Raw genomic sequence first — 17499 nt, 5'->3', positions numbered from 1 at the left:
GTTGAGGTTCAACCAACTAATAAAAAGGTACATGTGTCCAAGCAGTTGATTTAACTAACAAAAGCTGGAAAGCTAAATCACTGAAACTAGCAAAACCAACTTAGTTCCGTTTGTTTAAGAAAATGTGAACTTTATTTCTTTTTTTTTTTTTAAAAAAGGAATATTTAATTTAAATTTCCTCGAAATTTTCAAACCCGGAAACTAAAACTCGAAATTGCCGCCAATTTTCAAATTCTCCGAAGCCAAACCAGAGAGTAAGAATTTTTCTCACCATTTTATCATCTTCATTCTTCATCGACGGGTTAGGGCTTCCCATGACTCTTCTATTTGATCTTACAGCGGAATCCGCGTCTTTTACGATGAATCTCAAAATCTTTGAGGCGATTTAGTCTTGATTTCGCTAAATTATTCCCTTGTTTCAGTTACCTCTGTTAGGTTTCCATAATTTATCCTTTCATTTGATTTTGATGTGATGAAGAATCCGATTCTGTTCTCTTTCTCCTTCTCTTCCTTTGGGAATTTTACGCTGTCACTTACGATTTCATTCTCTTGTTGTTTTTCAGGGAATGACTTGATAGTTTGTTAAGAAAGCACAGGAAAACAGAGAATTTTGATTGGAATTTTGAAATTAGTTAGCGGGTAAAATTAGGATCTGGATAGCAACAACAATGCTCTTTGCTCTCTCTGACTGTGTCAGTTTTTATTTTAATTTTTCGCTTTTCATTTCCTTTTCTATTTCCTCTTCCTGCTCTATTAGGTGGATACCTCTTCATAGAATATCCAGGTTTCTTTCTTTGTCTGTTGGTTATGATTTGAGTTTGTTATGTTAATTACATATCTTGCTTTCTGGGGATAATGAATCTGAGTTGTCCAAATTTGTGAACTTCATTGGCAAACTGAAGGCAGCAAGGATATTGAAACCATTAATTCGGTTTCACTAATTTGAACTATTTGCTTGAATTTATAGCTCCATCCTTAGTTCCTAAAATCTACTGAATATTTCAAATTTCATTGTACTCTCTGGATCTTCACCTAATGCTATCTGTTAATAACCAAACAAATTCATTTTGGGCTGTTAGCCAAATGCAAAATTAGCTGAAAGAATTAGTGAATAGTCTTCTAATTGCACAAATGTAAAGTCATCCTTTAGGTAAATTGATCAGATGCATCATTTAAGTCTGTGCATACGTGTGTGTTTTGTTTCAGAAGTTTGTGATAATTAGTGATATATAACAAATCTCCTTGTAGCGGGAGGAGCATTTGCTTATCTTTTGAAACTGAATTTCGATTTTTATACCTTATAAATGATTCAGGTGTGATATCCAGAAAAATTATGGATTAAAAATCTTGTATTCAAGGTTGAAATGAGATGCAATGGGTGCTGGCGAGAACTAGAAGGACGAGCCATTGCCACTACCTGTGGTCACCTCTTATGTATCCGAGTTCGATTTATGATTCTGCTTTTTTAGCTTTGTCCTCTCGTGTTCCTCTGACTTCCCCGTTATGAAGGATGGAACATTTGTATATGGTCCCTTAACAATAGAATAGGCACTGAAGATGCCAGTAAGATCCTTAGTAATGATGCAGCATGTCCAATTTGTGATCAAGTCCTCTCTAAGAGGTGAGTGGCTTTCGATGGTAATAATTGTATATATATTTATACCATGAGATGTGGTTGCTAGTACTGGATTGCCGGGAAATAATCGGAGAAACAGTATCATGGGATTATGGTTATGCACAATGAGGAATCACTTCTAAACAAGCAAAGTAAGGCGAACAGTAATGGCTGCTTCTAGATCTCCTTCGTATTTGTATTTAGTTTGGGTATTCTTGTTGACTCTTCACAATGACATCCTGATTTATAACCATACCTATAGTCATTACACAAACACATTTCCGGTGGTAATTTCTTCTCATTTTTCTTCTTGTACCCGTTAATTTTGGTTTTCTACTTGTCAGCCTTATGAAACCTGTGGATATCAGTCCAAACGACGAATGGGTAAATGTAAGCAAGTAATCCACTTAGAGTATTACAAACAGCTTCTTATTTAGTCCATATCTCCATACTTTTTTTTTAATTATTTGTCATTTTATTCACAATGATTTTTGTTGCAGATGTCCATGGCTGGAATATCTCCTCAAATATGTATCTTTTCTAAAAAATTATGATTTTCCTCCCCTTCCTAAGTTCATCTGCTACTCAATACAATAGAGCAGGATTGTTAATGGTACTACTTAACCATACAATTTGTCCTCCTGATTTTAGAGAGTTACTAGACTTCAAAGAGAAGGTTTCCCAGTAAATTTTGCAAACAAAACTTATTAGAAAATGTATATCCTTAAATGAAATAAGTGATGAAAAGTGCATACAGAAGTGTGATGTTTTATATTGGGCAAAAGGAACTGGAAATGCAATACAAGATGAACAGAATTATAGCTCAATGTCGGCAAAAATGTGAGGTCATGCAAGAAAAGTTCACAGAAAAACTGGAGCAGGTGCATACTGCATATCAAAAAATGGCTAAGAGGTGTCAGATGATGCAACAGGAGATTGAGAGTTTATCCAAGGATAAGCAAGAGCTCCAAGAAAAATTTTCTGAGAAGTCCAGGTCAGTCTGTATCATTGTATCCAAAGGTTTTGATTCTCTTGCATGAACCTCATGTTATCTGAACAACAGTTAACACAGCTATATTAAATCCCAGGCAGAAGAGAAAGCTTGATGAAATGTATGATCAATTGAGGAGTGACTACGAGTCAATAAAAAGATCAGCCATCCAACCAGCAGGCAATTTCTATTCAAGAAATGAGCCTGATTTTTTCCCTAATCCGTCTGCTACCTTCAGGGATAACAGAGATCCTATCCGGAAAGGTAACCCATTCTTTTCGTAGTGAGTCAGTAACAAAAAGAAAAACATACGTGGCCTGTTACTGTTTATGGAAGGACAATAATCCTTTGATATTATATTGAAGCTCTTTAAAAGCTTTAAAACATTGAAAAAATTTCGGCTATGATATTTTCGCTTAAACTTTATAATCCCTTTTCCATTTTAATATCTCCAAAACCAATTGACTTATTTTGTGCAGACTGGTCGGTTTTCACTCCTCCAACTCCAGGGCCTAGAGAGGATATATGGCCAGCAAGACAGAACAGTTCTAATTCTGGTCCCTTCGATATCTCTGGTGCCTCACCTGGAAAACAAGCAGCCATTCCGGTTGATCCTGGAAATAGGAGAACTGGCATTCACAATACTTTTGGAGCCGGACCTGGCAACACCTCAATGACATTAAGGAACTTGATTCTCTCCCCAATAAAGCGACCTCAGCTCTCTCGTAGCCGCCCTCAAATGTTCACGTAAGTGCCCAAACTTATGTTTGATTGACTGAGTTAGAACCTATTTCTGAAATCTTTTCTGCCATTTTTCTGCATTCAGGCTATAGGCTTCTAGTCAATGTTCTGCTGTTGGCTGGCCCAGTGTAATGCTAAAGCTGTCTAGTTATTCCTTTCCCTTTTTTTTTCCCCTTCTCCGCTTTCTGAATTATAGAGGAAGAAACAGGAAAGCAAACAAGTGATGGTCCAATAGAAACATGAAGCTGTAATCCTGATATTTTAGTATTACATGTTAATTGTGTTCAGTTAGTTGACAGAAAAATCTTCCTGTTTTCACAATATTATTGTCTGTAATTACGTTTGTTGGATGGGTAGAGGAGGTCCCATCAAAAGTTTCCAAAATTTGATGCGTCACAAAAAGTTATGTACAGAAGTGAGGAAGAAGAAAAATAAGTTGCAAAGTTTTTACGTTTTTTCTCTCTGAACTGGACGCTGAATTTTATGTCTTTTGAGTCGGTAAAAAAGGCATCCTCTGCAATTGGGAAGTTTTAGTTTCGATGATTGAACAACAGACGTTAAATTTTTTGCTATAGACATAGAACTCTGTCTCCTTGGGTAGGGAGAGAACTTCCTCTTTTTCTTCTTTGGTTCTTAGGATTTTAGAAGATTTTTTTCTGCCACGCTATTGAAATCTCCTGCCCAAGAGGTAGGAGAGGTCTTTCTCTCCTCACCCGACTGTGAGTTCCCGTGAATAGGGGTGTATATAGTTTGTTTTGTTTTGTTTTGTGTTGACGTAGATGGAGCGAGTTTGTGAGGGTCTATTGAATCTGCGTGTAGTCTTTCTCGTCTTCTTTCCATGGTTCCTTCTTGACACTAGGAAGTGCTCACCACCATGTCTCTAGTTGAGGAAGAGGTTGCCCTGAGGGTTCAAGTATTTGGCTGAGGTCTCCCTTGATGGCCACCCCTTTGGCTACAAGAGAATGAGAAGTTGGAGTTACTGTTGTGGGGTTTTTTGTGGCTTGTTTGGCTATTTCTTGCAGGTACTCTCAAGTGTTGGGATCCTGGAAATGACCTCGAGGCTGTTCTTGGGCTTTTGGTTCTCTATCTCGCTGCCTACTACTACTATCTATTGATTTTTCTCCTTCTCAGCCAAGGTGTTAATGAGTCTAAAAGGGGTTTTTTTAGCTCCTAGTGGAGGAGAGGCTTGAGTTTTTGGATTCTCTAGGCAGGATTGGGGTTGCATGTTTTTTTATTTTTCATCTCTCAAAGGATCATAAGCTTTAAAAATCGATTTCCTCTCCAAAAGCTAGTGATGGGCAGCGCTGCAGTTCTTCCAACCGGGTTCTTGTTGAGTCAAATATCCGTTTCTGCTTTCGGGTTGGTTGGATGGATTCTTGGCTTGGTGATTAGAAGGTTTCTTATGTTATTTGAATTGTCGTCCGGTTTTATATATCTATCTCTTTGGGCTTATAACCCCTTATTTTCATTATAAAAAAAATGACACGTTAAATATTTTTTACAGGTAGGCAATGTGATTGTGAGTTGATGGCTTAAGACTTTGCATCCGAAAGTATATAGTAGGTTTTTTTTCTTTTTTCTTTTTCCTTCAAAGGGGAAAATGTTTTAGTTATAACATAGTTGCTCAATTTGATTTTCAGTAAAATTTTTAAGAATTTCTGTGTTGATAATTTGGTTGGCAATCCTTTTGTAGTTTTTTTTTTTAAGTTTCTAATAAAATCTTATATGTAATTATAGGCGATCCGGATAATTTTTCTTTCAGTTCAACTCTTACCAATTAGATTATATATTTATCCTTATAATTGTGAGTGAATATTAAAAATTATATCATAATATAATTATTATTTCTATAAATTGGCATGATCATGCATCATCAAATATATGTACATAAACATTAGTTTTATATTAATTAGGATATGAAATTATTATTTTTTATTTGCTAAATTGCGCTGCGATATGTGGTGATATGTATTGGTGAGGGTGAGATGGATCCAACATAAGCTAAGACTTATAGACACTTGATAGAATGAAGAAAATTTCTAACATGAGCTACAATAAACTTTAAGTAAGATATCCATGGTTTTTAGGTTTCAAATCAAATTGAAACAGACTATATTGAAATTAAAAAAAGAACTACTTTAAGAGTTGAATTAAATTTGTATTTACAATTTAGTTATTTATTAACAAACAAATAAAATTGTCAGGAAACTAAATTGAAAAATCAATTTTATATAAAATTATAAATTTATATGTTATTGAAAATTAGAATACCAAAAGATATATTCTTATAAAAGGATACGTGACTACATATGGAAAGTCATATCCTTTTAATATAACATTTAACTATTTATATATATATTTTATGGTTTAAAATTTATATATTCATAAACACTTAGATAATGTATAAAAGAAAGTGAGAAAAATTTTAGTATTTGACATTTAGAAACTCTAATCAAATAAATAAAGTATTTTAGTTTTTAAAATAAGATATATATTTAGACAGTGACATTAAGAATTCGTGTAGAATAATGATATAAATGATAATTTTAGGATATTATAATATGGATCTAGATTCATATAATTGTATTTGTAAATTTAATAAAATTTATATACTCGTAAATATTTAGATAATGTAAACAAAAAATAAAAAAATTTTAGTATTTAACATTTAAAAACTCTTATCAAATAAATTATATAAAGTATTTTAATTATGCAAATAAGATATATATTGACATTCTTAATATAATTCATATAAAATAGTGATATAAATTATGGTTTTAAAATATTATGCATAAAAATAATCAAAATTCATATATTTGTATTTTTCTACATATGCATTTAGTTTCATATGTATTTGTAAATTTAATAATATATATATATATAATCTAAATTATTTTTAGTTATTAACATATATAATTTCAACCATAAAAATATTAAATTGCTTTATAGTCATAATTATATAATGAAATCACATATTAATTTTTTTTTTTTTTGAAAAACGGAAATCACATATTAATTATATGATTTTTTAGATATTAATTATACATGTATTTTTTAATTAAAAATTATATAACTAATAACTATATAAAAAATAATATAATGTTCTTACTAACAATTATATATAATATATTTTCAATATATTAGTGTTTAAATGTTAGCATTGTTGTTTTAATATTAAAAATTTTAAATTATTTACTATTTCCAGATAAACATAAGAATATTGTTATTTAAAATGTGTAATAATCAATATTTAAAATAAAATTATAATTATAATTATAATTAAAAATTAAATCAAAATAAAAACTAAAATTTATATTTAACATCATACTAAAATTATTTAGATCTAAATTATAATCGTATCGAATTATGGCTTTAAGTTTAATTTGTAAAATTCAAAAAATTAAAGGTTGAGCTCTGGTTCATATTCTAGAATTATAACCAAATAGCCCTAATTTTTGTTATGTAATTATTATTGATTATTTGCTAAGTTTTGCTATTATAGTACTCTAGAGCTGTATTTTTGCATATTTTTTAAATTGATATTTAAAATTAAATTTATAATAAAAAGAATTATATATGTTTTTAGCATTTAAAAAGTCAGACTTTTCTATTTCTATTGATATCATTAAACTTGTCTTATATATAGCTATGAATTGCGGCTTTGAGGCTAGGAAGTCGCCAGTAATGGTGGAAATGAAAAATAAATAAGAAAGGGAATAGATTAGTATAGTAGTTCATACGTTCCTCCTTTATATTAATTTTTTGATTTTATTTTAAATAGATTTATTTTAATAATTAAAATATTTTAATTATTTATTTAATATCATAACATTAAAATTTATATTATTAATAAAAAAAATCACGGCACACTCACAGATTTAATTTAATAATAAGTTCATATAAGTAAATATGAGAGATGTCAAATTCTCCTCTCTCAATCTTTATTTTAATAAAAAAATAATAAAAAATAATACAGAAGTAATGGATATCAAAACATATTTATCTATTTATTATAAATTAAGTTAAAACTCAATTAAGAATTTATAAAATCACAAAATATTTTTTGTAATTTTTTTACATATTAATAATATTTAAAAGTGTCAAATAAAAAAAAGTCTATATTTTTTAAATAACCATAAGACCAGTTTATTACAAACTTAATCTTATATCTTTAATTTATTATATCATGTAATTTATTTTATTATTTAAATAAATATGTAATTTTTATTTATTATTTCAATAAAAAGAAGAATAAGATATATATTATCTTCTCTATGACAAACAAACAAGAAAAAAAAAAAATTTCTCTGCATATATAGGAGATATATAGATCCAAAATGAGAGAATAAGATTTTTATCTGAATGTAGACAATTCTAATATCATAATTTTTTAAAGAGATAGTGATCACAAAAATCAGAATTTTATTTCTTTCAAATTCATCTTTTATTTTTTAATTTTAAATCTATTTAATAACCATTTTAATCAAAACAATAAATAAAATCTTTTTTATATATAGTTAAGAAAGTGTTGTATTTATTATTTTAAACATAATAAGGATAAAAAAGGATAAAATAAATTTTAAAAATATGTAAATTAGTTCAAAGTATATTTTTATGTGGACCTCAAAGTTTTTTTTTTTTTTGTTAATTAGCTGATATATTTTTTTTATTAGATTTTATTAAATAAATAAAAATATTCTATACCTCCTTAGTATTTACTATGTGTCATTATTTATTTTACTAGCTTTGACTAAACAAATTAAAGGAATTTTAAAATAGCTTTAATCTATATCATCATCCATGGTTGAATTATTATTATTATTATTATTATTATTATTATTATTATTAATATTAATTGTTTAAAAGTGTAAAAGTCTCGAATTTAATATTTTTATTTTTAAATTTATTTATTTTTAAATTATTTATCTTCACCTACAAATTTAATATGATGAGACGAATATCTAAATAAATTTAAAAAATTTCAATTCTATTCTTTCCACTCCGATCCTCAAACCTATTTAAAAAAAAAAAATAATTGTTTACTTGATATAAAAATAGAACCAAGAGAAGGTCCAATCGGTGGCAGGCACCCCATCCAAGTGATAATCCTCAAAACCCGAAAACTTAAACGGACCCAAAGCTTCGATTAAATTCTACACTGCCGAATATCCAAACTTGGCGTTGACCCGATCTCATCTTATCGGATCTTTACTCGTTTTTCTCCAACAAACCCACACCCGATCCTATCTTTTCCCGTTCCCTTTTGCAATCCAACTCTCACCTTCTCGGATCCTCTGATCGGACTCTTTGGATTTCCAGCTACCAAATTAACCTTGGCTTCTGCTTCTCTCCATGTGAGACCCACTTCTAATCATAAATCTTTTTATTTATTTACATTTGCAAAATCAATTTTCTTCTAGGGTTCATAATTGATCTTTAATTTCATCTTTGTTCCTTCCATTCAGTGTTTGTATGGCCTGTTTTTGAGTAGTTACATATTCTTGTTTTTCTGTGTAATTGTTGAATGGGTTGATATTGTAGCTTAAAATATTGATCTTCAGATGTTATTTATCTGGGGTTTTGTGTTTGGAAATTGTGAAAGTTGAATTTAGCTATTCATTAAGGATTTTGTGATGAAACTGACTGTTTAATTTTAGTGTATTCCTTCACTTGGGTTCATGAAGAAGTTTGAATTTAGAGTTTTTCATTATTTAGATTTTAGTTTCTGCTAAATTAACAGTGATGAAGGGTATTGATGCAGAATGTCTTTTTGTTGAATTTCTTTGTTTTGTGAGTTGTGGGTTTTTATTTAGTTGTTTGAAGGATAATAACCTATATATTTTTTCCGTATTTCAATCATGACGATTTTAATTTTTTAAACTATTTTTCATTCAATTTACAAGAGAAATAAATTATAATAGTAGGCCAAACTCATATGAAAATATAAGAAACTCCAGTAGGCTACAATCAAAACCCTCTATGAAATTCCTTTTCTCAAACAGCAAAACAAAATATTTTATTAACTATTTCTTCAATTATGTTTGGTTTTCTCCTTTTCACTTACAGTTTAATTAACTTTGAGTATTTAAGATATGATAAGTTGTAGATCACTATTTTTTGCCTTTAGAAAAAAATTATCAGATCTTTATTTGTAAAAAAATATTTTAGATTATGATGAAAGTAAATTGCAAAATTGTGCAGAATCAAATTAAGTGCTGCTACTCTAAATTTAAGTAGAAATTGAAGATTTAAAGATAACAGAGGAAAAAAAAATTTAAAATAATTATCTTATGCTTGAGGAAAGAACTTCATAGGAAATTTCTTTTGTTATGTGATGACATGAAAATTTCTCCCTCTCGCCTTTTTTTTTACTTCCGTCAGATTTTTTTTTTTTGCATAATTGAAGAAGTAAAAGATTTTGGAAAAAAAAAAAGAGAAAGTGACATATTCTCATTTTTAAAGTCCTGACGCCTGAAAAAAGGTCAAGCCTTTATTTTATTATTTTGCTTTCTCATTGGTTTTCTTAATTTACCAGTATCAAGTTGAGATGTACTCATTTAAGGTTCGTTCATTCTTTATGATTATTTTTCAATTTTTTGTCTTTGTTACTTTCCTATCTAAAGCTCTTGATTGGCTTGCAAATATGATCATGTTTCTTTTGGCAAATATCCTTCCAATTCTTTAAGCAGAGCTGTTTTGTGAGGAAAACTTTTATCCCTTTATTCAAAAGAAGCTCGAAGCTTCAACTTATTGGTGGGATTAGTTTCTGGGAAACATTTTGATGATAGAACTAATCTATGGTAGTAGTTTTAGCCACAAACATGGATCAGCTCATACTTTCTGGTTTAAGAATGCTCATTGACATGCTTGAATTCAAAGTTGGCTTTTTCTGATTTTTTACTGCGTTCATTGACATGCTCTATTTCTTTTTTTCAATCTTTGAATATTCTTTGCTTGTCAAATTTTGTTGATTTTATTTTTCTAACATCATAGTGTGTTTAATGTTTACTGAAGGGTTTGTTGTTTATGTTGTGAACATGATTTCTTTTCTGGATTTTGTTTTGCGGCATATAGGATTCTGATATTGTTAATTATGGTTACATTTGCTTCTGTGATGTGCAGACTGCCTTATTAAATCTTATGCAATGGAGGTCTCAAATGAATCAGCTAATAAGAAACCAAAGAGGTTAACTTCTGTTGTCTGGAATCACTTTGAAAGGGTTAGGAAGGCTGACATATGTTATGCTGTTTGTGTACATTGTAACAAGAGGCTAAGTGGGTCAAGTAATAGTGGAACTACCCATCTGAGAAATCACTTGATGCGATGCTTGAAAAGGTCAAATTGTGATGTGTCACAACTACTTGCAGCAAAGAGAAGGAAAAAGGAAACTACCCTTAGCCTTCCAAATGTCAATTATGATGAAGGACAGAGGAAAGATGAATATATTAAGCCCACAGTCATAAAGTATGATCAGGAGCAGAGAAAAGATGAAGTTATTAGCCTTGGAAGTAGTAGGTTTGATCAAGAGCGGAGTCAGCTTGATCTTGCCCGCATGATTATATTACATGGTTATCCACTGACTATGGTTGAGCATGTTGGATTCAAACTATTTGTCAAAAATCTCCAGCCTTTGTTTGAGTTTTTGCCAAATACCTCCATTGAACTCTCCTGTGTGGATATTTATGGGAAAGAGAAAGCGAAAGTGTATGAAATGATAAATAGGTTGCAGGGCAGAATTAACCTCTCCATTGAAATGTGGTCTTCTCCAGAAAACACGGAGTACTTGTGTTTGACTGCACATTATATTGATGAGGACTGGAAATTACAGAAGAAGATTCTAAATTTTGTTACACTGGATTCTTCTCATACAGAAGACATGCTTTCAGAAGTTATTATCAAGTGTCTTATGGAATGGGACATTGAATGCAAGTTGTTTGCCATGACATTTGATGACTGTTCTGTTGATGATGATATTGTCCTCAGAATCAAGGAGCGAATCTCTCAAAACAGACCTCTTTTGAGTAATGGCCAGTTATTTGATGTACGTTCTGCTGCACATGCTTTGAATTGCATTGTTCAAGATGCAATGGAAGCTCTTCGTGAAGTGACCCAAAAGATTCGAGGAAGTGTTAGATATGTTAAAAGTTCACAGGTAACTCATGGGAAGTTCAATGAGATATCCCAGCAAGTGGGAATCACCGGTCAGAAGAACTTAGTTCTTGATTCTCCAGTGCACTGGAACTCAACATATTTCATGCTTGAAACAGCTTTGGAATACAAGGGTGCATTTTCTCTGTTGCAAGAGCATGACCCAGCCTATACATCAGCTTTAACTGATAGAGAGTGGGAATGGTCAAGTTCTATCACTAGTTATTTGAAGCTTTTTGTTGAAATCACCAATGTCTTTTCTGGTAACAAATGTACTACAGCAAATATTTATTTTCCTGAGATTTGTGATGTTCACATCCAATTAATTGAATGGTGCAAGAGCACAGATGATTTCCTTAGCTCCACAGCATTGAAGATGAAAGCTAAGTTTGATAAATATTGGAGCAAGTGTAGTTTGGCTTTGGCAGTTGCAGCCATCTTAGATCCTCGATTTAAGATGAAGTTGGTGGAATACTACTATTCTCAGATATATGGTAGTACTGCCCTGGATCGAATCAAGGAAGTTTCTGATGGTATTAAAGAACTTTTTAATGCATACTCTATCTGTTCAACATTGGTTGATCAAGGTTCAGCTTTGCCTGGCAACAGTTTACCTAGTACCAGCACTGATAGCAGAGATAGATTAAAGGGCTTTGACAAGTTCCTGCATGAAACTTCTCAAACGCAGAGTGTAGCATCAGATTTAGACAAGTATTTAGAGGAACCTGTCTTCCCTCGTAATTGTGATTTTAATATTTTAAACTGGTGGAAAGTTCACAGACCAAGGTACCCTATATTGTCCATGATGGCACGTGATGTTTTGGGGACTCCCATGTCAACTGTTGCACCTGAGTTGGCATTTAATACTGGAGGTAGGGTGCTTGATTGTCATCGAAGTTCACTGAATCCAGACACTCGACAGGCTCTGATATGTGCAAGGGATTGGCTGCGAGGCGAACCAGAAGGTTCTGCACTATTTCTATTATTGTTATTATTCTTATTATTATTTATATAAATTGATATCTGATTGATCAAGAATTACCAGCAACTAATTTTTTAACTTCTTTTTATTTTGTCAGAGCACAACCCATCCTCTGCTGTAACTCTGTATCTTGAAGCAAGTTAATTTTCCATGGTATGTTTTCCTTGTGTTGCTTATTATCTTTACCCCCATCAGCTTATTTATTTACTTTTTGCTCTGATGGTTGTGTCATGCAAGGTTGATGGATCTCTTGTCGGCCATATGCTATCACCAATTGGACATCCTTCTGAATTTGGTGAACTGTAGTTAAATTCATTCTGTGTTGATATTTCAGCGATACTATGTTGCTAATTGAGTGGAGTTGCTTCATGAAAGAAGCTTAAATGACAGATTGTGGGGTGGGGTTGACTGAATGTTTATGTTGATGCCTTAAAATGTCAGGCAGACCTCAAGTTCTTGATTTAATATCTCTAGATGCAACTGAAATTATATGTAGGCCGCTTTGCTGTAATTGGCTTCTCAAACGTTTCGGTTTAACGGTTATAGTGTCTTACTAAGTTTTTTACTGACCATAATCTTCTTAATAATTAATATTAATAGTTGGAATGCAAGTCAGTAATTGTCCCCTTCTTGACAAAAATGCATATGAAATTTTGAATTCTGATTCTTTAGCTTAAACAGGTGATGTGATGAGATGGAATGCTCTATTCCTATACCCTATAGTCGGTGACCATTATTGTTTGGACAAAGTTTCTCTTAAACAGCTAATGTAATTTAGGTAAATGTTGAAGAGACTGTATTATCAATCCTAGAAGTTTATGTTAATTTTGTTGGTTTATTGCACTAATATTTTCAGAGGAAATTTTCAACTTTGAAGAATCAATCATGTACCAAGTTGTTGATTTTGTACAATGAATATGTCCAACTAATCTGAGGATATTAGATTTGTGAATAATTTGTGTGATTTATGATAAAATCATGTTTAGTACTTGTGGCCTTTTGTTTTGTTTATGCATTTAAGTGTGAAGAAAAATAAGCTAATCGGAATTGCATGATTGGTTAATTTTTTGAATTTATGGTTAAAGTTTGAATTATATATTGTGAAATAAAAATATCAATTTTTTTATTTAAATTTATCTTTCAACTATGATTAGATCAATTCAAATAAAAATATTATTTGTCAAGATTGTAGAGTAATATATTTGATTTAGTAATATATTTAAGGTAATATGCTAAAGATCATAAACCTATGTTGATTTTATAAGTACTTGGGAATTTGAGTTATTTGTTTCCATATAAATTGGAGTATTTATTTATTTACATATAAATTTATATTATTAATTTAGAAATATATTAAGAATTAAGAATCTAAAAATAAGAGTTACGTTAGCCATGAATGTATTATCATTTATTCTTGCGTACACTTGTTTCATAAAATATATATTTACTAAATATATTTTGTTTTAGACTCGCAATAAATTAAGCTTCACTTATTTTGTAAAAAAATATTTTTTTAAAAAAAAAATTATATTTTTTAACTTTTGAAATATTTTAAAATTGTATTTGGGAGAAGGGTGTTGATTTTTAAAGCAAGATTTTTAAAAAATTTTAATTTCAATTCATCAATTTGGTAGATAAAAATTTTTCTCTTGAAAATCTCTAAATATTTTTTAAAAAAATTTCTTCTCAAATAATTGAAAATTAATAAAATTTAAAATTATTAAAAAAAAATCATACCTTAAAAAGCATATTTAAAAAAATCTTAATTTATAAGCCCTCTACCTAAAGAGTGTTAATCTTTGATCAGCTGTTACGTCTATTTTTCCGCTTTATAATATAAAAGACCCCTCCTCTTTAACCTCGAGCGTGGACTCCAGTCCACCCTAGCTATTGGATTGGATTGTGTAAAGCTTTTGAATATGGTTTTTATTAGATCAGCCATAGTTAGTGATCTTCTGAAATCACTGCTCAGCTCAACGTAGCATTTGGTTTATTGGATTTTGGACTTCGTATATGAGCCTTAGATTGAGTAGGCTATTGGGTTTCTTATTGGCTTTACCTGAGTTTGGGCTTGTACAAAATCTTTATACTCAATTATTTATCCGCGTTACATTTGACAAAAAAAAAAAATTCATAATTTAGCCTCATATTTGTCTTTTCGTGCTTGATTGTTTGCACTTCCGAGTTATTTGGGAGTATTCTTGGTTAGGCATGGAGGAATGAAAGGTAACAACAATAAAAAAAAAAAAAAAAAAAAATTAATTACTTTATGTTCAGTATATTTACAGAAAATATTATTTATGAATTTTTTTATATATTTAAGATATTTAAAAAAATTAATTCATAAAAAATATTTTTTTAATTAAATAAAAAAAATAGATCATTTAGAAAAATGATTATATCTGTTTAAAATAGAAAATCTTTTTTTATACTTTAAAAATCTTATTATCACATCTATATAAATTTATTAATATCTTTTATTATTTAAAATTAAAATTAAATAATAAAAAATAATTTATTTTATTACAATATATTATGTATAAAAAAATTTTTAAAAAATATTTTTTAAATATAAATTATTTTTCTAAAAAAATTTAATCAAACAAATTAAGGTTGATGACTATATTAAAATTGGAAAATACTTCAGGATAAGCATAGATGAAAGAAATTAAGGCCGGCTTGTGAAGGTAGAGAAAATGCAGTTGTAGACACCATATATATTGCAGATTGAGAAAAGTAATTGTCCAACTCTTTTTATTTTACCAGTCGAATAGCATGAAAATTAATAATTAAGTAAAAATAGGAAAACAATAATTAATATATTAAATATGTTTTAACTAATAAAATAAAGGAATAGAAAAGAAATAGGGAGGACAATGAATTAAATATTTTTAAATATTCAACTTAATTAAACCCTAATAAATGAGTTTAGATAGTTGAATTTTTAAAAAATACCACTAACAAGTTCAAGTTTCGGATTTTATTTACATTATATCCACTGTACGAATTTATATAAATAATTAATTTAATATAAAAATATATATTTTATAATAATATTTATAAAATTTTATATATTTTTATTTAAAAATTAAAATTTAAATATTATTAGAAATATTAAATTTTTAAATGAAAATTATTAATAAAAATATTTTAATATAAATTATTAATTAAAATATATGAGATTATATGAATTGAGATTTTAATTAAGTAATAATAACTAAATTTGAATAATTTATATTAATTTTAATTGAATATAAAATAAATTTAAATATTGTTACTATGAATAACATTTAAATTTGAATAATTTAATTTTTATAAATATTTTACCCATTTTTATAAAAAATATTTTATAGTCACTTAATATAATGTCTGTGGTTAGTATTTCTTTTTGCAAATTTAGTGGGTTGTCATAATCTTCTATGTCTCTTGAAAAAATAAAAAGAAAAGAAAACAAACGACATTAGCGTACCTACAGTGAAGTTGCTCCATGTCCAACAGACAATTCTGGGTCACATCCATGACACGTGTCCTCCATGGGTACAGATTCAGTTCACACACGTATGCAAAAGAGTATAGGTATTTTCTGATTCTTTTGCATTCTTCTGCCAGATTATTCGTATTTTGCAAATTTATAATATAGTGACTAAAATTTATAAAAATTCGTAACCTTTTTAGAAAAATTAATATCTCCAATTCAGTATCTAATTTTTAATAAAAAGTAATTTAACTTTTAATTTTTTTTTAAATAAAATTAAAAATTAAGAGAATAAAATTTGAAAAATCTAATTTTCACTCATCAATTTATTATCATGTTAAGTCTGTAGATTAACTTTTAAAATTTTATTATATTAATAAAATAATTATTTTATTAAAATGTACCGTTAGACTTTAACAATATAATTATTAAAATTTCATTCTTTGTACAATTTAATTATTATTGTTTAGTAATAATAACAAGATAGAATCTATAGCTTTTATGTTTTTAACAATTTCATTTTTTAATAATATCTTTAATTGATTACCTAATAAAATAGTAATATAAATAAATATTAATACCTCAAAGCTGTAGTAGGTAAATAAATTTACTGTTTATATAAAATTAATTCTTTTAAATTTTTTGACTATCTGTGCTCACATATTTAGTTTGGTGAAAGATGTATTTAAATAAATTTGAATCCATTCTCAATCTTTAAGTTAAAAAAAAATAAAAAAAAAATTCTTGGCTATCTCTGCATAATACTTTATTTTAAGGATCCAACTTGAATTCTCCCATTTAAAAATATAGTGAAACTTAACACCACAATATAGTTATTTATTTAGACTTGCAGGTTATCTTCTACTAGAGTGTGTATAAGACTCACCTTTGGGCCAAGGCCCATAGTTCTCTGAAAATTTTTAAATTATTTAAAAATATTTAAGTAATTTTTTTTAAAAAATTATTATTAAATTTTTAAATTTTTTAAAAAATTGTATATGTGAAATTAATGTAAAAGATAAAAATTTTAAAAGAAAAAAAAAGTGTCCATGAAATTATTGCTAAAACATATTTAGAAACTTAAAAAATAAATTGGGAAAACAAACAATATGACAAAAACAAAAGATTAAATTCATAAAGTTATACCTTTATTCTTAGTTAGACCTTTTTAAGCCACTGAAAAAATAGGTCAAAAGTCATTAAAACCAATAACAAATTAAGTGAATCACTTATCTTCTCAGTTTTTTTTTTTAATTGAATCACTTAAGCATTTAAACTTTTAAAATAGCAAAAACACTTTTTTTTATAAAATTTATTAAAAATAAATAAAATATTATATTAAAAAAATATAAATGTAACTAATATTTTGACCCACTAACTAATCTAAGACTAAAAAGAAAAAGGAGAGGGACTACTAATAGCCACTGCCTAGTTTAATTTTGTGGTGTGGGTTTGGAAAAAGAAAGGTAGTAATGATGATAAAGGGAGCTGAGTGAAATTGTGTTTCATCACCATGCACTCTTTTGAAAGTTTTAGGGAATCAAAA

The 17499-nt window shown here is 28.7% G+C and overlaps 2 protein-coding genes across 17 annotated transcripts; both read left to right on the top strand.

Moving 5' to 3' along the window:
* The first annotated feature begins 217 nt into the window (after window positions 1–217).
* Window positions 218–4933, top strand: LOC110611122 (E3 ubiquitin-protein ligase CCNB1IP1 homolog). Of its 15 annotated transcripts, none has more exons than XM_043954632.1 (10): window positions 218–254; window positions 564–639; window positions 1314–1434; window positions 1549–1621; window positions 1960–2005; window positions 2116–2146; window positions 2354–2609; window positions 2704–2870; window positions 3086–3353; window positions 3433–4923. In XM_043954632.1, exons 3-10 carry the CDS (start codon window positions 1365–1367, stop codon window positions 3437–3439), a joined length of 918 nt encoding a protein of 305 aa, XP_043810567.1. In that variant the 5' UTR covers window positions 218–254; window positions 564–639; window positions 1314–1364; the 3' UTR covers window positions 3440–4923. The 15 variants fall into 15 exon arrangements, with proteins under 15 accessions (XP_043810567.1, XP_043810568.1, XP_043810571.1 ...); XM_021751259.2 differs by lacking the exon at window positions 218–254 and adding an exon at window positions 271–430; XM_021751256.2 differs by lacking the exon at window positions 218–254 and adding an exon at window positions 276–435.
* A 3529-nt stretch (window positions 4934–8462) lies between these two features.
* On the top strand, window positions 8463–13097 carry LOC110611375 (zinc finger BED domain-containing protein RICESLEEPER 1). Of its 2 annotated transcripts, none has more exons than XM_021751664.2 (4): window positions 8463–8701; window positions 10470–12461; window positions 12576–12631; window positions 12716–13097. In XM_021751664.2, exons 2-3 carry the CDS (start codon window positions 10493–10495, stop codon window positions 12620–12622), a joined length of 2016 nt encoding a protein of 671 aa, XP_021607356.1. In that variant the 5' UTR covers window positions 8463–8701; window positions 10470–10492; the 3' UTR covers window positions 12623–12631; window positions 12716–13097. The 2 variants fall into 2 exon arrangements, with proteins under 2 accessions (XP_021607356.1, XP_043811151.1); XM_043955216.1 differs by lacking the exon at window positions 8463–8701 and adding an exon at window positions 8754–8817.
* Window positions 13098–17499: the final 4402 nt, after the last annotated feature.

This window comes from Manihot esculenta, chromosome 3 (genome assembly GCF_001659605.2).
Source record: "Manihot esculenta cultivar AM560-2 chromosome 3, M.esculenta_v8, whole genome shotgun sequence".
Classification (NCBI taxonomy): Eukaryota; Viridiplantae; Streptophyta; class Magnoliopsida; order Malpighiales; family Euphorbiaceae; genus Manihot; species Manihot esculenta.
This window is presented reverse-complemented; position numbering and strand designations above follow the sequence as displayed.